At 37.8% G+C, this 23,831-nt stretch overlaps 1 protein-coding gene across 1 annotated transcript in view; it reads right to left on the bottom strand.

The window, feature by feature from the left end:
* The window catches only part of MEI4 (meiotic double-stranded break formation protein 4), a 117,089-nt gene that overhangs the window by 39,855 nt on the left and 53,403 nt on the right, over positions 1–23,831 (bottom strand). The window contains 1 exon segment of the mRNA XM_038396665.2: positions 13,227–13,358. Coding sequence (XP_038252593.2) covers positions 13,227–13,358 — 132 coding nt within the window.

Raw genomic sequence — 23,831 nt, 5'->3', positions numbered from 1 at the left:
AAAAATTATTATCAAATATGCCCACCTTCCATTCAACACAGACATTATTAGCTAGTCAATTTCTTACAGGAATCACAACAGTGATGGATGTTAAGGAGGGACTTAAAAAAAAAAAAAAAGAACATTGCATGTATGAGAAGACACATGGAAGAAAGCATGGAGATGTTAACAGATGAAACAGATAGGTTTTCCCCATCATTGATGGAACAGATCCAATACCATGAGATACAAGAATACTTAACACTTTTAAATAGTTTTCACTAAACTTTTTATTTTTTTAACCCATAGCCAACAGTAATGACCTGGAATGATTTCTGGAATGTAGTCAATAATTATTGTTTATGTACATGGAAGAGAGAAAAAAAGATTCTCTAGAAAATTAAAACTGAAGAGACCGTTCTGGGCACAAATAAATTAGGTTGTTAGCTGTATTCTGAAAATATAAAAAAATAATAAATGTCACATCTTCCATTTAAATGCAGCGCATAAGTTTCACTACAGGCTAGAATACTACACATTCTCAAGAGCAATGGTAACCTAGTGCTTGACAATTCCTGCTGAATACAAGTATTTAGTTGTTTAAAAAAAAGTTTAGTAAGAAGTTTCTGAAGAGTTGATTTTTCTGAACCACAAAAAATGCTATAACTGAGCAGTCAGTGAGCCATCAATAGGAATGTCACAATTACCAAGGTAACTGTACCTCTGAGCTCTTTGCAGTCCTCTTTGAGGGCACCCCACTTAGGTTTCAGGTCTCTAGCCATCACCTTTGAGGGCAGAATCCCATTACTCTTTTCCTCTAGGCTGGGGATTTAGGCTGCAATTTCTCCTGCAATTCACTGTGATCACCTTACCAAGTCTGAATTTAGTTCAGTAACTGCAATCCTGTTCTCTCAGGGACAACAGATTTAAACAGTGACTACTCAACCTTCATAAAGGTTTATTAACAAAAGTATTGGAGAAAATGTATTTTGAAAAACAGCTTACATAGTTCTTAGCTTACCATCTTCTGTATATTTTCCTATATCAAGTTGGTCACATAAAATTTCAGTCCTTTGTTTGCCAAGCTTTTCTAACCAGGTATAACAAGTCTATGCAGTTTCCCTCCCAGAGGTGGTGCCTCCAGAGTTGATCATCAGCCTAGAAATTTGCATTAATTCCCCTCCCAGTGACTTGAGTTCCTGCAGGAAACTCAGGCCACTCCCCCAGCCCATATAGATACATTAATACTTATAAAGCTGATACAATGGTCTTTGAATATCCTATGATTCTATAGCTTATTTCCCAGGTTCACAGTTCCTGATAGCTCATTCATGCTTTCATGACCTCTCCACAGTCACTGCATTGCTTGTCCTGTTTCAAGAAAGAAATTAACTTCTTTACAGCTAGCAGGTAACAGAGGCTCGTTCACCTGCACATCTACCAATGTGATATATGCCATCATGTGCCAGCAATGCCCCTCTGCCATGTATATTGGCCAAACTGGACAGTCTCTATGTAAAAGAAGGAATGGACACAAATCAGACACCAAGAATTATAAAACATTCAAAAACCAGTTGGAGAACACTTCAATCTCTCTGGTCACTGGATCACAGACCTCAAAGTGGCAATTCTTCAACAAAAAACTTCAAAAACAGACTCCAATGAAAAACTGCTGAATTGGAATTCATTTGCAAACTGGACACCATTAAATTACACTTGAATAAAGACTGGGAATGGATGTGTCATTACACAAAGTAAAACTATTTCCCCATGTTTATTTTCCCCTCCTACTGTTCCTCACACCTTCTTGTGAACTGCTGGAAGTGGCCCACTTTGATCATCACTACAAAAGGTTGTTCCCCCCCGCCTCCTGCTGGTAATAGCTCACCTTACCTGATCACTTGTTACAGTGTGTATGGTAACACCCATTGTTTCATGTTCTCTGTGTATATAAAATTTCCCTATTGTATTTTCCACCGAATGCATCCGATGAAGTGAGCTGTAGCTCACGAAAGCTTATGCTCAAATAAATTTGTTAGTCTCTAAGGTGCCACAAGTACTCATTTTCTTTTAACAATTCAATTTGAGGGAAAACTGCGTCACATAATTTTTCATAAAAATAAATATGTTCCCCAGTTCTCCACAAGTGTCACAGCACACTCATGCTTCTTAGCTGCAGTGTAACTAAGGGGGAAGAAAATGAGAACTCAAAAGTGAATATGGTGAACACCTGAATTAATAAAAGGAAACAGATTTATATTTCTTAACTAAACCCTGAGTCTATCATTTTAAATACTTATCAACCTCTTATTTTACATGTAGCTCCCTCACACAAACATATCAAACCATCGGATCAAAGGCTATACTGTGTGCCTTTGTGAATATCTTAAAATATGCGAGAACACACATTCATGAACTCATTACACTAACATTTGTTATCAGTAGCCAACTTTTCTAAACTAAAGGCTCTTTTAACAATAAGCCCCATGCTTGTGTTAATTTTATTGACACAAGTTCCTTTATAAAGTTTTAGCCGCTTCATACCCTTTACTTGTTTTAATTGATTTTTTTCACCCTTTTAAACTGCATTTTCTAACATTTCAACTGAACCACATCTGCCAAAGCAATAAATCCATGCGTTAAAATTAAGATTTTAATGTGCAAGTGATGCATAGGTAGAATGCTAAGTCACATTTTTGCCACAAAAGAACAAATGGCGTGTAATTTGAAAGAGTTTTTAGAGGAGGGTAATGGTATATTCCTGGAGATGAAGCAAGAGTACAAACGAAGCTTTGTTGTGTCTGATTCACTGGCTGGCAGAATTAATTTGTTCCTGTTCAAATTTTAAAAAGAACGTTGTGTCGTGTCTTACGCAGTTGTAATATTTAAGTCACTGTCAGGGCACCCTAGAGCTTTCATAAAGGATTTTTTTTTTTTAAAACACTTACCTAAATTGAAAGAAATAAAAAATACATTTCAGGGCTAGAAAGTGAGACATTGTGAGCTGCTATTAAGCTGAGAGGAAAATTATAAATAATGGAGAGCATCAATAAACTAGATACCTTATTTATTTTGTCTTTCAAATATAGGTTTAAAACTGTATGCAAACACAAGACCTTCTGAAATTTCATTGTACACTACATATTTCAAACAGAACAAAGATTTATTTTATTTATTGTGTCACTAATGTATATTTAGAATGACATGGTTCTGATCAAACAAAATATTTTAAGCTAGATGAACAGCATGCTAGAAATAGCAAAAAAAGAATTTCAATATGGTGAATTCTGTGATCAGCCAAAAATCACTGTATAATTTAAAATACTATTTAACTGTACTCAGTTGCTATTAATTGATATTTATAAAGTGTCTTATATTGACAGCCTTCACCACTGTAAACACCACATTACAATCAATACTCCAAGTAGCTGTCGGCTAACGTTTCTGCCAGTTTTTCAGGAATATATAATACTATTGTATTTATATTACATTACATGTACAGAGTTACAGAAATCAGTAATTATTTAACAGACAAGTCTTACAGAGAACCGAGTATAGGCTGAATTAACAGAGAAGCTGCTTCAGAACACACTATTCACAGGACTCCAAAAATCACAGAAATCCAGAAAACAGAGATCCTTCTGAATGTCAATTCTGCTGCAGAACAAGTAAGATTACCCAGCTATGGTGTTCCCCTCCACCAATCTATTCCACAGCTGAACTGCTTGAAGGAGAAGGGAGTTTGAGTCTCCTGTGTTTCACAAAACCCAATTTACAGGCCTGCCAATCCTTTTCCAACTTACATGTTGGAAATGTGTACATTTTTGCTACGCCCTTCTCCATTACCATGGCATTATAAAAATAACATTCTTACCTTAGCCATATGTCAGTGTTCAGCACTATGCAAACCCCTGCTGCCCCCCCTCAAAAAAAAAACCACCACAAAAAAGGCTTGGGTTTTACCAAGCTAATACCCTAGGCGCCATATAAAGTTAATAAAACCATTTCAAAGTATTAAAAATTTCCACTTGTGGATTGTTGTACTCTTAACTTCAGATAAATCAAATCAATTCCACTCAGTTACATCCCTGAAACTCTACTGAAATCAGTATCAGAGGTATAACTCCACTAAGGGCCTTAGCTGATACTAATGGGCTTTGGATTAGACCCTTAGAGCAGAAGTTCATGCAATATCTCTACTAATGACTGATATTCACAAAGCAGCAACTGTCATCCAAGTACAACTCCTAGATATGCACAGAACAATACTACAAAACAATAAAAAAAGACTTTAGTTTGGTAAGTCAACATTATAACACTGTCTGAACAACTAGGTTCTCTTTTTGTTCCTCCTTAGAAATATATTTATAGGAGGTTGAATATATGGAAAATCATGTGCAAGGTTACTACTAATGATGAAGAGTGATGCATTTCCTGTACATACAGGTTTGTTTTTTTTAAAAAAATATCAAATGGGTGAACAGTGACCATAAAAGTGAAGAAATAAAAACCCATGTAAACTACTTGTCACTATTTTTGGTAAATTGAAAAACACTCACTTATATCCATGGAGTCTATAGATCAAGTCTAGTCTAGTCAAACTAAAATGAGTTTTACTGAATGATAGACAATACTCCATGTCATTAAACCACCTCACACAGTTTTGCATATTCCCTAACATTATCTGCATGAAAAATAGATGAGCGTAGGGAAAAAAGTAATGAGACTTACTACTTGTATAATAAGTACACTACACTGACATCAAAATGGACCTAATGTGACAAAATATTCTAGAAAAAAAGATTTAATTTCCTTATACAGTCTTCAAAAAACCAGTACAGCAGCTAAGATCCTGTTCCTTTTCTTTAAGCTTTAAATCAAGTATTCTTGAAGTTTGCAGCATATTACTTCCACTGAAAGTTAAATGTAACTTTTCACTGACATATACAATGTTATCTATACTGGGGAGGAGGGGAATAGGAATAATTTTTTTGGCCTGATATGACTTGGAAGGTTAATTGTGAAGGCTGAACTAAGGACAAAAGCCTTCTAATTATAAAAGAGTATGAGCTTAAGTTCTCCCTCTGCTCAGATCTTAACGATTTATATAGATTTACTATGGGCTTATTTCCAGTTAATCTTGGAAGTCACTTTAGGAAATTTAAAATAGCTTTATCTAATGTTCTGCAATTAACTTCTTAGTGTTAGTTTGAGATAAATTATTGGAAATATATGTAATTCAAAATTGTAAATAAGGGAATGGTAATCAAAAAGGGTTCTTTACAATTGGAATTTCAGCTATAAAACCTACTCTGAAAACCCAGATAAACTAAAAGTAACTTTCGTTAAAGGAATTAAATTTTGAGGAAGGTACTGAGCCAAACTAATCTTGTTTCAAAACAAGAATCCTAGAGATACAATAGGATTTTTGACCAACTGTTCAAGGGGTAGCAGATGCCAGCAACTACAAAACATGCAAGTTAAATTTTCAAACGTTGCTCTTTAAGCATGTACCAGGGACATACTTAACTTTGAAAGAAAAAAAATGGCTGCCTGAATATCATTTACATACTATTTTATAGAATATCACCTAAGGTTACTATATATGAAAGAAATTAAATAAATTGGAGAAAAATAAAGAATATTTGTCTCTAATTTTTGCCTTTGACAGTGCTCTGTATGTAGTTCAATTCTCCTGTTTGTCTGGATTTTCTATACTGTATCAGGGAGACAAACCCCATTGTAAATGTGTGACCGGAACACCTGATATGGATTCAGATGTACAGGTACTCCCTGGAATTAGTTTAACTCTATTTTATTTATTTATTTTTGAACTACAGAAGAACCTCAGAGTTACGAACACCAAAGTTATGAATTGACCAGTCAACCACACAACTCATTTGGAACCAGAAGTACATAATCAGGCAGCAGCAGAAACAAAAAATAGCAAATACAGTACAGTACTGTTGTAAACGTAAACTATATAAAAAGGGAAAACATTTTTCTTCATAGTAAAGTTTCAAAGCTATACTAAGTCAGTGTTCAGTTGTAAACTTTGAAAGAACCATAACATTTTGTTCAGAGATATGAACATTTCAGAGTTCCGAACAACCTCCATTCCCGAGGTGTTCATGATTCTGAGGTTCTACTGTAATTGCATTTCAACTCAGTGACCTTCTCGGTGCATATTTGAGCATGTAAGAGTAATTTAAGCACATAATGTGGTTTTAAATAAAATGAGTACGTGTCATTTGTGTATTTAACAGTCCATTTGGCCCTGTGCTATGATGATGATACTTTACAGTGCTTAGTTATCAGGTTTTGTACCAGTTTATGTTTAATATCAAGCCTTTAGTTAAACAATTCACATTTTTCCAAGCATTGCACAATCAGCTACTCCTCATAACATGCTGTTGAGGTGTCTAAGTAGTGAGAGTTATTCATAAACTCTCTAGGCGAATAAATATAATGCAGTATGTTTAAAAGTTCTCTCTTCAGCAGAATTTTTAGTAGGAATTGTGTCCTCAATGTGGGACACTTGGCAGGTACAGGTACTATTTATTATGTGCAGCATTTTTCCATTTTTTTTGAGAGAGAGAATGAATACGAAATCCTGTACTGTAAAAGGAACAACGCTTTTAAAATGAAAAATGAAATTAAGAACTGGTTGGCAATTTTGTATTTAAATATTCTTAAAATTGTTATTTACAGGCAATTTAATATTAATGGTAGATACAGATTTTATGACGTATGCATTAACAGCAACCTTTTTCCATAAAAAAGAGGAAAGTTAAATAGTTTGTTCACTATATTAATGAAATAAATTTTAAAGAATCAAAAAAGTAACAAATAGCACATTTAAAAAAGTGTAAACCCATATTGTAAATCTATTGTGTAAGTATTTGTAGCCACACAGTTTTCATAGCCAAACCAAAGAAAAACCCTTCTAATAAAGCTGTGAGATGCATTTCTGGTCTTTCGTCCCGCCACTACCTCCATACGATTTGCTATCATGTTTCATATCTACATTTCAATGACAATGTCTTTGAGGTAGGGACTGTGTATTGATACTGGTTTCTAAAAAAATACTTCAATGTGGGCCATCTTAAACAAACAAAAGATGGTTATTCTTTTAAAAATATAATTAAAATAATCAAATCTCAGATTTTTTCCAATTTTGTTAATTCCAAGTGTAATATTAAACAAATCTAGAGATACCTATGTTTTAAAAAAAAAATCGGTTGTAACTTAAAATATTTTAACTACCACAAATGTACACTATTCCCCTTTGTAATACCCTTACTTACACTGACTCCTTGAATGCTACTCCATGCAAGTAAGGGTTTCAAAATCTAATCAAAGTGTGAAGGAAGCAGTGCTTCCTTTTCTCTAGTACATTTCTTTTTGTAAAAAAGCAGGAATGCCCAGTGAACAAAGCAGGTTAAAAGGAGTATTATAGCTATCCATAACAGACATAGTAAACAAGAGAATGATAGCATATATTGTACACCCACCAAACCAGACTATGCAAAGATCAATGTACAGGAGAGAGAACTGTCTTGTTTTCATTCAGCTATCCATCACACAGAGGAATTACTGAGATGAAGCAAGCAGTAGTCAGAGGGAAAAAAACGAAGTAATTAACACACAGTATGAAAGTAAGGCCAGAAAGTAGCATATAGCTAGATGTTAATCTCATTCCTTTTCCCTGTTGCAAGAATTAAACTTAGAGTAATTTATCATCATAGCGTGGTGTGTCTTTTTCAACTCATACATAAAATATAAGCACAAAGGCTTCCAATAACACAAACCTATTTGTCTGTTACAATACAGTACATTCCGATTTTTACAATCATGGCTTTCCTGCCCCTCCATCACTTATTCTCTAGTGAATGAGATAACTTGCCAACATTGACCTCTTCCAGCTAATAATTCTCTAGTCAACAGTAATAAAGAGATCCCTTCTCTCTTCATGAAATCAATATCTCGGCTTCTTCTATTCACAAAAAGCACCTGAGTTTTCTGATTATGTGTCATCTTCAATTTTACACTATACCTAAGTATAGCCAAAACAATGTTAATTCTCAGCTGCCTAAGAATACTTTAAATTCCTTTTTCCTTACTAGATTCCATGAGAGGGTCAGGGCGAACTGCGTGGTTGTATGGCCCATTTATCACTTCCCTATTTGTCTGGCATGCCACATTTTGTATGCATCTTGCAATCTAACCTGGAGTTGCAGAAAGACATTAGCAGTAAAACTAGATCCCCAGTCTGCAACATTTATGGCACTTGTCACCGGTATCAAGTTTTGATTGAAGAGGGGCAGAATTTCAGACAAGAACCCTTCTCCTCCTATGTAGTGGGGTGTACTATCCCTTTAAAGGTACAGTCTGAAACCCCCAGTCAAAACAGTCTGGGCACAGTCAAGAAGAACCCTGCTTTGCCCTGAGACTGGGGTTGTATCTAAACAGGAAAAGGAAGCCGAACAAGAAAGAGAAGGGAACAGAAGTCATGCTGGCTCCTATGGGTTGCAGGACCCAGGACACTAGCCTGCCCTGGGCCTTAGAAACTGTTTTCTGTCTGTAAGTTTAGTTGCTGTGTCACTAGGCTCAGTCATAAAGGCTTTGTGAACTTGGTTACACTGCTCCTTCCCCAATCAGACATCTAAGGGAAAGGGAGACAACCTGCCTGACTCTTAGAACAATGAGAACTAGGATCTCTGATGGTTAGGGTCAGTTTCAAGGCCTTCTTAAAGAGGCTTGTCATAGGATGGTCATCTCCAGTAAGCTCTCTTGTGGCCTCAGGGTTGCCCTGCAAGCAGACCTTGCCTCAATTTTCCTTGTCCACTGAACCCAAGCCTTCATTCTTAAACATCTCAGCTGCACTGTGCCTCTCTGGCCAGGGTCTGATCAAAGTTCTGATCTGCATTCTCCTCTATATGTGAAAAGGCATAGAGTGTTCCTGCAATGTAGGTGCGATGTAAGGCTCTTACAATCAATCACAATTATTAATTATACAGCAACGTAGGTGGGCATGTTGCTTTACAGTCAAAGACAACATGCCATGTGACCCAGAAGTAACAATCAAAGGCGCCCAATTCAGTTTACATTAATGTATGTACCTACATAGAAAACAATGGCCCAGTCTGATTGGGTATACAAAACCCACACTGGGATGGAAGGGGTTAAATGACAGTATTGGACCCAGCTAACCTCATCCCTCCAATCTTGGAGGGCATGCTCCAACTGGAGATAGGGTTGAAAGGCTCAGAAGGCTGGAGAGGTGTACATACCTACCTTGAAGGCACCTGCCAAAAGAGGCAAGTGATGGCTCCCTGAAGTAACAGGTCTGTACGCTGAGTCTGGCTAGGGCTGACTGTTTGGTTTCCTTTTTTTATTAACTGGTACTGGAAGTGGAGAGAAGTGGTAGGAAGTAACCCCAGGAGGGTAACTCTAATGCTGCTATGTTTCCTAAGGCCCTGGGTCAGAGCCTGGTGGAGCAGGTGGGCCCGGGCTCCCCTACCACTGCTCCACAAGTGAGTGGACACTAACCACTAGACCTCCCAGCCCACCAAAGACCCTGTTACACCCTCATTCAGCAAAGCATTTAAATGTGCTTAACTTTAAGCATATGGTGAAGAACTTTACAGAATAAGGGCCAATGTGAGTAAAGTTACTCACTTGCTTCAGAGTTTGCAGCACTGAGCCCTTTAATTAAGATATAATCCAAGCAGCAATGACTGAACAAAAGCTGGGAAAAAGATGGTATTCTGAGGATTAAAGTCAGTAAAAAATTTTAAAAGTGGTTTACTGCTATATAAGCATCTTAGCTGCTTTTATTTTCTATATTAAAATATGGAGAGGTGTTATAACGTGTTAGGCAAACCTTCATTATTCATATATTTCTCTTTCATTTGTGGCCTCTAAGACCACAGGATTTAACTATTCAGGGGGTTTCTAAAAGATCAGTATAATAATTTCTGGTAACAATTACTTCTTTCTTATTTCATTTGATTTGATCCATTCTCCTATACAGGATCTATTTTTTAGTCCGTAAAATTCAGGTTCAGACAGCTAGCTTTGAAAAAACTGTGAGATGTAGAGACATAGGTCTAGGCTCAACTGACACAGCTCCATTCTTTTTAGATCTTTTGGAATTCTTGTGTCAAAACCTGTCACGCACACTATAAACCTGAATGGATCCTAATTACGATTCAGATTCTCAATTTTGTTCTATTTAAACAGGATATCTGAAGTGTCTATTGCAGCCTGATCCTGCAATCAAGCAAAATGTCCTCTGAAGTCAATGATAGTTTTGATAAATAAAGCAGGATCTGGCCATTTGTCAGTTAGTGACATTTGGTACAGAGTATCATCTTTCTGCACACTAATTTAAATGTTGAGGAAGATCTTTAACATGAATTCTGTGCATTTTATATTTTTACTTTGAGCAGGATAGTATACAGGAAGTATTTTAATCCTTTTCTGAACTATGATACTTTTCTTAAGGATAAATTTTTCTTACATGTAATAAGTATTTTGGGAAATTATGCTTATGTTTATAAGTGATCATAGGGACATTTTATTGAAACACTGCTAATTGTGCACATTTGAGGCAATTTTTGTGATCAATTTTCAGAATCAGCAATTATATGAAAAAATATACAATTTATAAATTAATTTTGAAAACAACTTTCATATCTAAGTAAATAGAATGAAATTTTAGTTCAATGTGACAAGATCAAAACTGATATCACTTTTCATTTAGAATTCTGATTTAATAAGAAAAGCACAGGAATTATCCTACAATTTGTTGTACTGGCTATTATGTAGAAAATTGTTTATGGATTAAAGTATCAACTCTTCTACATTTACAAATGAATTTAGTAGTGCAATATTCTCAAAGCACATCATGGCGTTACTGAACACCACTAACTGTATTTGCCATTGGAAAATCCACCTCTACGTTACACAATTAGAGAGCAGCAAGGTTTAATTTAAGGTTAAAAGCCATGGCATATTAATTTAGCCATGCGTTTATCATCTGCAAAATACACAATTTATAAACTCTCATGTCAATCTCTTCATCAAGCATAGGATTCTTTCCAACTAAGTCTTACATACCACACAGAATAGCAACACACAAAAAATTCTGTATGGCAAAATGAAATGGAACTATCCTAGTTCTTGAGCTCAGAAGAGTCTTCCCAATAACTCAACAAAACCCTTACATCAACATGGAGCATAATGGATGATGCAACACACTTGATACGTGCTGTGTCAGCACTAGTGACAATATTGTGCTGAAATAACTGATACATAATCTTGTGATAGTTACACAGGTGGGATTTAATCATGCCAGAATATGCTATTTCTATTTTTAAATGAAATGTATACGTTTGTTCATTTTCTTAGATACTATCAAGAATGGCAGCACGTCACAAATGCCTTACTATAATGCAGGAAAAATCTCATCCCTTCTTTTTCCTTTCATTCAATTTTTGCTGATCCTTATAAAGAATTTCAGTTTAGTTTGGAAAAGCTATTTCTTTGTAATCTCATGTTGGTTATTACCTACCTTTTTTTGAATAGCCAAAACATAGGTCCATATATCATAATTACTAAACAAGTAGTTCAACAAATGTATCTCAAATTGAGCATAATGAAAAAAGCAACACAATTAACGTCATTTTTTGGAATATTTAATGTTGAAGAGGGAGGTGTTTATACGTTTGTAATAGGAATAAATGTGGAACTCTATTAGAATATTTTTCTACTTGACTTTAATGAGTCATTTAGATTCTTCTCAATACCTTGGGCTTTCCTTTTTCTCCAGATATGATGTTCTTGTTATGATTGTTGTATCTGTAGAATTTTCCAGAGCAGTGTATAAGGGAGCCATACTCTAAGAAGAGTTTAGGGGTCTCTAGGAGTGTCTGTGTTTCTGCATGCAACTACAATAATGCCTTGGAATCTATAGATTTCCCTAATCTCACATCTGTTCAGCAGATGCAAATGATATCTATTTTCCCCTGGAGGTAATTTTTTAAACACTTGTTTCATACTTAAATATGCTTATCCCAAGTATAAAATCATTTTATTTCAAAATACAGCCAGCACAAGAAATCTTAAATTAATCTCCTATGAAATGAGCCCTTCCCAAGCCACAACCTCAATTCCATTCTGCTCTCCATACCTCATTCATTGCAATAATCTAATCTAGTGGTAACAAGGGAAGGGATAAGGGCAATTTGCCTGGTATAAATATTTTTATAGCTAGATAACCAAGGCAAAAAGCAATCTCTGAAAGGAAAGAAAGAACTTAGCTTCCCTGTCTGTGCCAGATCATGGTAAGCACATCATGATAAGCACATAGCTCCTTGGGTATCCAAGAAACTCTCCAGGTTGAATGTCTGCATACTCCAACATTCAGGGATGCTGATACAATGTTTACCATTTCTTTCAGTTGCTTCTCAAATCCTGTAAGTATCATCTCAGTTTTGTATTAGCTACTTGCTTTACAGCTAGGTACATCTCCTCACAGTCCATGTCTAATTTCAGTTAGCCAATTATAAAACTCCTCCACTGCACCAGCAGGGACAGAAAAAGAGATATAAAATTCAGTTAACCCCCTATAAGCCCCATGCATATATTTAACAAAAAGGGTAAAAAGGATGGCATCTGTGGGACAACGTACAAGAATAGGCACAAATAAACAAATTGCCCTTTGGGATCTCCCAGAAAGAAAGCCCCTCAAGAACAACCCATTCAGCTCTAATGAGGGTCAGTAAACACATAATATTGTGTGCTCAATGGTATAAAAGATACCTGATCATTCTAAACATTAATGCCTGAACTCCATAAATCACTAGGAAAAGATCAACCTCAGCCACCACCAGTGCAGTTTGTACAGACCAAAACAGATGTCAAACAGATCAGAGGTCTATTGTGCATGCATTTGAATACAAGATATTTTGAGACCTGGTCCTTGTTTGGAAATTTCTTCAATTTGCTGATCTTTCACTTAAGAAAATCACATGCTATTTTTGTAGAATGAAAAATTTAACTTTCAGAAGTATCTAAAACTTGGTAGAAGTTTAAATATGAAAGTCATCAACTTTTGTGGATCTTTTTGTTATTTTAAATTAAGAGATTGAAACAGAGCTCTAGTTAAAGTTGTACCATTTAAATAAGTATTATGGTTTACTTTGCTTCATGACAATATAAAATTTTCAATAGAATAGTACCTGGTGGGCTTGCTGCAACTCATCAGCAAATTGATTTACTTCAGATAACAGCAGAGATATTATAGACTCTCTTAATATGTTGCACCTTCCCAGCAAAACAAGGGTGTGGGACACGGGATACTGCACCTGAAACTGAATACAAGTAGCTGTGAGTTCCATCTTTTCAACATCTGTCCCAACCTTTACTTTACTCATTCATATATATTATACACCCCCCCCACAGAAACTTTTAAATTAAAAAAAAAGTGTGTAAAAAGACATGGAAAAAAGACATTAAAAAAAACCTTACTTCTGCAGCTAAAAACTACATCCATTAAAACCCTCACATTTTAAAATGTGTGTGTGTGTGTGTGTGTGTGTGTGTGTGTGTGTGTGTGTGTTTTTTGGAAATGGTTGGGTGCTAGTGTGCCCAGGCTCAGCCCTGCCCCTACCACCCAACCAATACACTCAAGTTTCTGACATTTAGGATCTCACTCTGGCTGTCTCAACAGGTTTGTGTGCTGTCCCTTAGCAAACTGCAAGCTCCTTGGAGCACAGTCATGTCTTCAGTACCTTATATAGTGCAAAGCACACCATCACCAACAATTATCAATGGCAGAAGGCTCAGAACAGGTTGCTGACAAATCAGTCTAAAAATAGTATGGGGACAGGAAGAGGTCATACACATTAGTTCACTGTGGGCAGAAAATAGTAATTTGCATTTCTAATCACACTTTCTATCTCAGGCTCTCAAACAGCATTACAAACATTAACAAACTTAGCCTTTAGTTCCCCATGACTTAGTATTTAAGATTTTATAGAAGAGGAAACAAGAGGCACAGAGCTTAAGATCCTACCAGAAAGTGTGGCAGAGCAAAGAAAACTCAGCCCTCCCAATTCACCTCGTGTTCCTTAAAAACAAAGCCATGCAGGACATATCCTCACTAAACCCAGAAAGGCACAGAGGCACATAGCCAATCAAAAGCATACTTAAATCACATTAATCTTACTGCCTTATGCCAGACAACATAATATAGGAACATGACTTCTTATAAAACCTTCAGAAATGGATGGTCATGAAGGAAACAGTGAACCTCTACTTAATAGAAGAGAAAATTTATGGAAGTAGAAGAGAATGGAACATACATTTATAATTGTGTTCACCACAGCATATTTTGAAAAAACAAAAAAACAAAAACAAAAAAAAAACAAAAACAAAAACAGATTCACAGAAACCAATGAAGGAACAATGGCATCTAGAGCACTAATCAAGATTGGGGTCCCATTGTGCAAAACAGTACATGGCAGTCCCTTTCTTAAAGAAAAAGCACTTGCAGCCTAAATAGACAAGAAATACATATACAAACAGAGTGATGGCTCACAACCAGCATATGAGTGACCTAATTGTTTGGTTTACATATTATTTTGGGGAGTTGTTTATTTTTCATTTTATTACATTCAACCAATTATAGGACAAAGGCAGTTAAGGAAGGGGATTAACTAAAAGGATCATCAGGGGAGGAAGGCAACAAATTCTCATCTGTGTATTTCCAGATCCAACAAAACCTGGTTGTCAGAGTACAACAGAACCTCAGAGTTATGAGCATCATGGTTATGAACTGACCAGTCAACCACACCCTTCGTTTGGAAGTAGTAGTACACAATCAGGCAGCTGCAAAGGAACACGCCCCCCCCCCCCCACAAAAAAGCAGCATGTACAGTACTGTCTTAAATGTAAACTATTTAAAAAAAACAAAGGGAAAGCAGCATTTTTCTTTTGCATAGTAAAGTTTCAAAGCTGTATTAAGTTGTAAACTTTTGAAAGAACCATAACAGTTTGTTCTGAGTTATGAACATTTCAGAGGTATGAACAACCTCCATATTTGAGGTGTTTGTAACTGAGGTTCTACTGTATGCAAAACCCATTCACAGATTCATTCAGTAAAGTCACTTCTACTGTCTCTAGAATCCAAACAATGTATCATCATCATCATCATCATCAATGACGACAGTAGGAAACATACTTTAAGGTCCTCTAATATAATTACATTTTCACAGATACCAAACGGAAACAGTATAAACATGAAATGTATGTGAGGAAAAGGTAAATCTCCACAAAATTAAAATTACTTGAAACTTAATCATAATATTAAGAGATAGATCATATAAAACAGGCAACAATATTATGTTAAAGCTTTATAAAGCATGTGTGAAGTTGACTGCAAGCAGTCTTCAGAGTTATACGAGATGCCATTTTATGACAAGTCTATCTCGACTCCTTCAGGATGTCCCACACCATATTACTTTACACACACATTTACTAAAGAGGAAAATCATGCAGGAAGTAACCATCCATTGTTTTCTCGACTGTCCCAATGCAGGGCATACACATGGAAGGTATTTATTTATTTATTTTAAATAAACACCCCACACACCCTGAACAATACTATCACTAGTTGAACAGCAAAAAAGTACCTCCATGCTAAGATAGAGTATGAGTACACCAGAAAGCTAGTGTATGTCCACTTTATGCAAAACAAATGGTTCAATTTGCATTAACAATAAAGCTTATGCTCAAATAAGTTTGTTAATCTAAGATGCCACAAGTACTCCTTTTCTTTTTGCGAATACAGACTAACACGGCTGCTACTCTGAATAAAGTCTATGTAATTGGAGATCACAGGCATGTTGAATGATGTGGCATTTGTACAAGATGTCATTCACAATGTTATGGTTGCTCTTTGCAGGAATAATTTAGACAACTACAGGTTTGAAAGATTTTTTGATGTATCCACTAATATATAACTGGAGCAGCACTTGCTGTACGTAGATCATTCTGTCTTCTAGACTGCCTGCAGAGTCCCTGTAGATCTAGATAAGGTTAAGTAATTTGCAAATTGTTTCAGAGATTTAGGCAATGCCACAAACAAACGTTTCATATTATACGGGTGCAAGTCATCTTTACTGACTTCAGAGTAGCAGCCGTGTTAGTCTGTATTTGCAAAAAGAAAAGGAGTACTTGTGGCACCTTAGAGACTAACAAATTTATTAGAGCATAAGCTTTCGTGAGCTACAGCTCACTTCATCGGATGCATTTGGTGGAAAAAACAGAGGAGAGATTTATACACACACACACACACACACACACACACACACACACAGAGAGAACATGAAACAATGGGTTTATCATACACACTGTAAGGAGAGTGATCACTTAAGATAAGCCATCACCAGCAGCAGGGGGGGGAAAGGAGGAAAACCTTTCATGGTGACAAGCAAGGTAGGCTAATTCCAGCAGTTAACAAGAATATCAGAGGAACAGTGGGGGGTGGGGTGGGAGGGAGAAATACCATGGGGAAATAGTTTTACTTTGTGTAATGACTCATCCATTCCCAGTCTCTATTCAAGCCTAAGTTAATTGTATCCAGTTTGCAAATTAATTCCAATTCAGCAGTCTCTCCTTGGAGTCTGTTTTTGAAGCTTTTTTGTTGAAGTATAGCCACTCTTAGGTCTGTGATCGAGTGACCAGAGAGATTGAAGTGTTCTCCAACTGGTTTTTGAATGTTATAATTCTTGACGTCTGATTTGTGTCCATTCATTCTTTTACGTAGAGACTGTCCAGTTTGGCCAATGTACATGGCAGAGGGGCATTGCTGGCACATGATGGCATATATCACATTGGTAGATGCGCAGGTGAACGAGCCTCTGATAGTGTGGCTGATGTGATTAGGCCCTATGATGGTATCCCCTGAATAGGTATGTGGACAGAGTTGGCAACGGGCTTTGTTGCAAGGATAGGTTCCTGGGTTAGTGGTTCTGTTGTGTGGTGTGTGGTTGCTGGTGAGTATTTGCTTCAGATTGGGGGGCTGTCTGTAAGCAAGGACTGGTCTGTCTCCCAAGATCTGAGAGAGCGATGGCTCGTCCTTCAGGATAGGTTGTAGATCCTTGATGATGCGTTGGAGAGGTTTTAGTTGGGGGCTGAAGGTGATGGCTAGTGGCGTTCTGTTGTTTTCTTTGTTGGGCCTGTCCTGTAGTAGGTGACTTCTGGGTACTCTTCTGGCTCTGTCAATCTGTTTCTTCATTTCAGCAGGTGGGTATTGTAGTTGTAGGAATGCATGATAGAGATCTTGTAGGTGTTTGTCTCTGTCTGAGGGGTTGGGGCAAATGCGGTTATATCGTAGCGCTTGGCTGTAGACAATGGATCGTGTGGTGTGATCTGGATGAAAGCTAGAGGCATGTAGGTAGGAATAGCGGTCAGTAGGTTTCTGATATAGGGTGGTGTTTATGTGACCATCGCTTATTAGCACCGTAGTGTCCAGGAAGTGGATCTCTTGTGTGGACTGGTCCAGGGTGAGGTTGATGGTGGGATGGAAATTGTTGAAATCATGGTGGAATTCCACAAGAGCTTCTTTTCCATGGGTCCAGATGATGAAGATGTCATCAATGTAGCGCAAGTAGAATAGGGGCATTAGGGGACGAGAGCTGAGGAAGCGTTGTTCTAAGTCAGCCATAAAAATGTTGGCATACTGTGGGGCCATGCAGGTACCCATCGCAGTGCCGCTGATTTGAAGGTATACATTGTCACCAAATGTGAAATAGTTATGGGTAAGGACAAAGTCACAAGGTTCAGCCACCAGGTTAGCCATGACAGTATCGGGGATACTGTTCTTGACGGCTTGTAGTCCATCTTTGTGTGGAATGTTGGTGTAGAGGGCTTCTACATCCATAGTGGCTAGGATGGTGTGGTTTTCCTCCTTTCCCCCCCTTGCTGCTGGTGATGGCTTATCTTAAGTGATCACTCTCCTTACAGTGTGTATGATAAACCCATTGTTTCATGTTCTCTGTGTGTGTGTATATATAAATCTCTCCTCTGTTTTTTCCACCAAATGCATCCGATGAAGTGAGCTGTAGCTCACGAAAGCTTATGCTCTAATAAATGTTAGTCTCTAAGGTGCCACAAGTACTCCTTTTCTTTTTACTGACTTCATTTCTCATTTTTATGCATTAAGGCTGGATACATATTTTACAAATTCTACGTCTTTTAGAGAATAACCTTGAGCATGTTAGCAAACTAACTTGCCTTTGGCAGTCAGGCATACCAAACCACCATGATTTCCAGTGTCATTTATTTAGGCTGTAAAAAGTCAATTTCTGTATTATTTACACAACATTTTCTATCAGCCTAGCAAATATTTCTTGGGATAGAAGAAATTTTATTTAAAAAAAATTACCTACAACTATAGCCACCTCAAATACTACCCAGCATTTCATTTCTAGCCCTACTACAGGATTCCTAACCACTTTGCTTTAAAATAATTAATCATTGCCAGTGCTGTATTTAGATGTCTCACTAAAGTGGCCACCTCCAAAATGAAGTTTCAACTGAAATTTGACCATAATCCTCTGAATTATTAAATTGGCATTGAGCTAGTTTTCCAGTACAAAACAGTCTTAAAACCAGAGTGACTGGTCAAAGGACTCCCCCCACAATCTAGGGAAGAGCCACTATAGCAACTCCTGTGCCTGGTGCAGCTCTCATGGCTGAGGAATGGAGTGAACAGTTAGTGAGCCCCTGTGATCTCTGGGACCATTGACAGCTTGCAGAGTTTAGAGCAGCACACTAATGCATGACATGTAGTTGCAATGAAAAATTGTATATGAAGTTATATGATAATTTCCTTATATACTATTCGATATGGTTAGTCAAAGCAGAGGTAATGTAAACATTATACAGAATTCAGATCTAAATTCATACAAATCTGTAGCTAGTCTAGGAAGTCCCACTTTCTTAAATCTATTAAGAAAATATTCATAAATAGCTTTTTATGTTGTGGCAGTTCGCACATGTAGCTGTTGTATTCAGCAAGTAGTGTCAAATGTTCTATGAGAAAAATCTGCAATTACTGCTTAAATTAAACAGCAAAGACCATCACCTACTTGCTAATTTTTTTCCTGTCACTGGTCATTAATAATTCTACACAAAACCTCTGGTCTGATTATATTAAAGTTTAATTCACTCCACTGTTCTTTTTTAAAACCCTTGGAAAGTTGAAAAAGGGACTATACTTGGAATAAAGCAGATTTTGCTACCGTTTGTCCCAGATAATTCTACACTATATTGGGCTCTACTATGTGAGCAGCAAAAGCAAAGTTTACAATGCTAATTAAAAGTTGTCTTATAGAACAGATTCCATACCCTTCAAAATAATTCCATACATCATGGACTTAAGGTAATACCACATACCTCTTAATGAGCATGCCACCTGAATCAGTGAAAGTTGAGAAACAGGATTTCAATGAGAATTTGACCTCTGTTAGCAGCATAGGACTAGACCTCTGATGTTGTCTTTCTCCAAAGAATATAAAGGCACATTTTTTTTAAAAAAAAATTAACACATTAATGATATCTTTTTCCCCCCTTCCACTTTCACTTTTCTCCCTTCTTATTTTTACCTTATAGTTTTTCCAGAGTATATAAAAGCCACTGAAATAAATTATTAAATCTATACAAAATGTTTTGAGAAATTTCCAGAGGCATTGGACACCCACAGCTCCCACACTTCAATGAATCCTGCTACCAATGTAGCAAAATTCTAGGGCTATTGATTAATCGCAGTTAACTCGCATGATTAACTCAAAAAAAATTAATCGTGATTAATTGCACTGTTAAACAATAGAATATCAATTGAAATGTATTAAATATTTGTGGATTTTTTCCTACATTTTCAAATATTGATATATTTGAATATATCAATTTCAATTACAATACAGAATACAAAGTGTACAGTGCTCACTTTACATTTTTATTACAAATATTTGCGCTGTAAAAAACGAAACAAAAAAATAATATTTTTCAATTCACCTAATAATAGTACTGTAGTGCAGTGGTTCTCAAATTTTTTTTTCCTGCCAACCACTTGAAAATTGCTGAGGGTCTCAGCGTACCACTTAATGATCTTTCCAAATGTTATTTATACCGTTAGCTAACTATGGATAAAAGCGCTATATAAAATAACTTAATAATAAATGTTTTCGTTCTACAAATAAAAGCACACAACTCATGTTTTAATATCAGTAGTCTTACCTTTCTAATGCAATGGATGTGCCTTCTCTCCCCCACCGCAGCAGCTCTCGAGCTGGGGCTGGGAAGGAGGGCTGTCTCTCCCTGGGAGCCACAGCCCTGGAGCTGGGAAAAGTCACCTCTTTCTCTGGCTGCCACAGCCCTGCATGTCCCAAATTCCCCCCACGCGCTCTTTTCACCCGACTGCCTCCTCCAACCTGCCTCCTATTCCCCACAAGGCTACCACCTCACCTTATATCTGCGTCTTCTCCAGGGTCCAGGCACCTAATTAGCGGAGCCACGCCTGCACGGCTCCACTAATTAGGTGGGTGGCCCTTCTCTCTCTCATGTGCAGCCGCCCAGGCACGCACCTTAGAAGGAACTATCCGCAGTTTGAGAACCTCTGCTGTAATGCAATCGCTGTATCACAATAGTTGAACTTACAAATACAGAATTATGTGCAAAAAAAAAAAAAGCCACCCTGCATTCAAAAATAAAACAATGTAAAACTTTAGAGCCCACAAGTTCACTCTGTCCTACTTACTGTTCAGCCAATTGCTAAGAGAAACAAGTTTGTTTACATTTATGGGAGATAATGCTGCCTGATTAATTACAATGTCAACTGAAAGTGAAAAGAAGGTGTTCACATAGCATGTTGTAGCCAGTGTCACAAAATATTTATATGCCAGATTGCTAAAGTTTCATATGCCTCTTCATGCTTCGGCCACCGTTCCAGAGGACATGCTTCCATGCTGATGACACTCTAAAAAAAAAAATAAGGTGTTAATTAAATTTATGACTGAACTCCTGGAGAGAATTGCACGCCTCCTGCTCTGTTTTACCCGCATTCTGCCATATATTTCGTGTTATAACTAACTAACTAACTATCTGGGACAGTGGCCCAGAGCACATTCATGCCTTCAGGAGAGCGTGGTGGACAGCGACGCTTCTCAGCAGCATTTCAGCGGCAGCTTCTCCAGTGGCCGCACTCCTCAGCGGCATGTTCTCCAGCAGATGCGCTCCTCTACTCTTCATTCCTTGGCGTCGGCCCTGACAGTGGGCACATATAAATGCCCCGGCAGGCGCCATGGCATCCGCAGGACCACTGGTCTAGGATGATGATCCAGCACGTTGTTCATTTTAAGAACACTTTCATTGCAAATTTGACAAAATGCAAAAAAAGTACCAATGTGAAATTTCTGAAAATAACTACAACATGCAATCCAAGGTTTAAGAATCTGTAGTTCCTTCCAAAATCAGAGAGGAGCAAGGGTGCGGCATGCTTTCAGAAATCTTAAAAGAACAACACTCTGATGTGGAAGCTACAGAACCCAAACCACCAAAAAAAATAATCAGCCTTCTGCTGCTGGCATCTGACTCAGATGATGAAAATGAACATGTGTCAGTACACACTGCTTAGGACAGTCATCGAGCAGAACACCTCATTAGTATGGAAGGATGTCCTCTGGCACGGTGGCAAAGCATGAAGAGGAATACGAATCGTTGGCATATCTGGCATGTAAATATCTTGTGATGTCAGCTACAACAGTGCTATGCAAACACTTGTTCTCACTTTGACATTGTAATTAAGTAGGCAGCATTATCTTCCTGTAGCATGGCGAGACTCACCCCTGTGGCACCTCCTGCTGGTCATCCAGGGAATTAGCTCACCAGCCTCCAGAGCACCCCCTGCCAGCCAGTGTCTCACCTGTTCCTGGCCCCCGTGTCCCTCCCAGACCCCAGTGCCCTTTTACATGGGGTGTTGCCCCCTTGCCATACCCCCACACGCTTCTTAGGTCTCCCCTCCCCAAGGAACCCCCAAACCGCCTAATCCCACCTTGCCTCAGCCTATGGGCCACCGCCAGTCCCCATCTAGCCCCCTTTCACTGGGGCTGACTGCACTCTGTATAAGCCAGTCATCATAGGCAAGAGGGGGTAGGACCTACTGCCTCTACCCAGCCCCAGGCTGCCCCTTTGCAGCCCCAGAACCTGTTTAGGCCCCAATCAAGGTCATGCAGCCTGGGGAGTTTCCAGGCAGGAGCTCCCCAGCTCCTCCTGCCTTCCCCCAGCACTGCCCCCACCTCAGGTTCCTGTTTAGCTCCCAGACAGCAATGTCCTTCCCTCTCTGCAGTCAGAGAGAGACTGCCTGAGCTCCTGGCTCACAGCCTTTTATAGGACCCAGCTGCACCCTGACTGGGGCATGGCCCAGGTGCAGCTGCTCCCTTCATCAGCCTGGGCTTTTCTCCCAGCCCCTAGCCCTCTCCCAGGGCTGGCTTTAACCCTGTCAGGGCTGGAGCGGGTGACCACCCCGCTACACTCCTGTAAATGTAAATGGACTTGTTTCTCTTAGCAATTTGCTGAACAGTAAGTAGGATGGAGTGGACTTGTAGGCTCTAAAGTTTTACATTGTTTTATTTTTGCATGCAGTTTTTTGGGTACATAATCCTACATTTGTAAGTTCAACTTTCATGATAAGATTGCACTACAGTACAGTAGGTGAATTGAAAAATACTATTTCTTGTTTTTACAGTGCAAATATTTGTTATAAAAATATAAAGTGTGCAAAGTACACTTTGTATTCTGTGTTGTAATTGAAATAAATATATTTGAAAATGTAGAAAACATCCAAAATATTTAAATAAATGGTATTCTATTATTGTTTAACAGTGTGATTAATTGTGATTTTTTTAATTGCTTGACAGCCCTACTAAATTCCCATTTACTTCAATTGCTACAGAATCAGCCTTCAAATTATAGAATCAAATCACAGAATTGTAGGGCTGGAAAGGATCTTGAGAGGTCGTCTAGCCCATCGACATGCACTGAAGCAGGGGCTAAACCACAGCAAGCACGTGTTTGTCTAAACTGTTCTTAAAAACCACCAATGGCAGGGATTCTGCAAATGCTTTGGTAACCTATTACAGGAATTAAATATCCCTATAGTTAGATATCAGGAAAAAATTTCTAACCTAAATCTCCCTTGCTGCACACTAAACTGATTACTCCTTGTTCTACTGTCAGTGGCCATGGAGAATACTTGATCTCTATCCTCTTTATAACAGTCCTTAAGAAATTTGAAGACTTACCAAGTCCACCTTTCGTCTTCTGTTCTCAAGATAAAAAACAAAAAACAAAAAAACAGGGTGTGTTTTAAAAACTTTTCCTTATAACTCAGGTTTTCTAAACCTTTTATCATTTTTGTAGCTTTCCATTTCTGTAGCTTTCCACTCCCACTCTTTACTCAGGCCTAAGTTGATGGTGTCCAGTTTGCAAATTAATTCCAGTTCTGCAGTTTCATGTTGGAGTCTGTTTTTGAAGTTTCTTTTGTTGAAGAATTGCCACTTTTAGGTCTTAGTTGGGTCATTACAAAACCTAAACCTAATTTCCCCCAACTGTTACTCACACCTCCTTGTCAACTGTTTGAAATGGGCCATACATTACTATTACAAAAGGGATTTTTCCTCCTTTCTTATCCTACTGTGATTTGAATTATCTCATTAGACTGACCTCCCACTTGGTAAGGCAACACATCCTTTCATGTGCTGTGTATTTATACCTGCTACTGT

The sequence above is a fragment of the Dermochelys coriacea genome, chromosome 3 (genome assembly GCF_009764565.3).
Source record: "Dermochelys coriacea isolate rDerCor1 chromosome 3, rDerCor1.pri.v4, whole genome shotgun sequence".
Lineage (NCBI taxonomy): Eukaryota > Metazoa > Chordata > Testudines > Dermochelyidae > Dermochelys > Dermochelys coriacea.
Note: the sequence above shows the minus strand (reverse complement) of the source record. Positions and strands in the feature narration are given on the sequence as shown.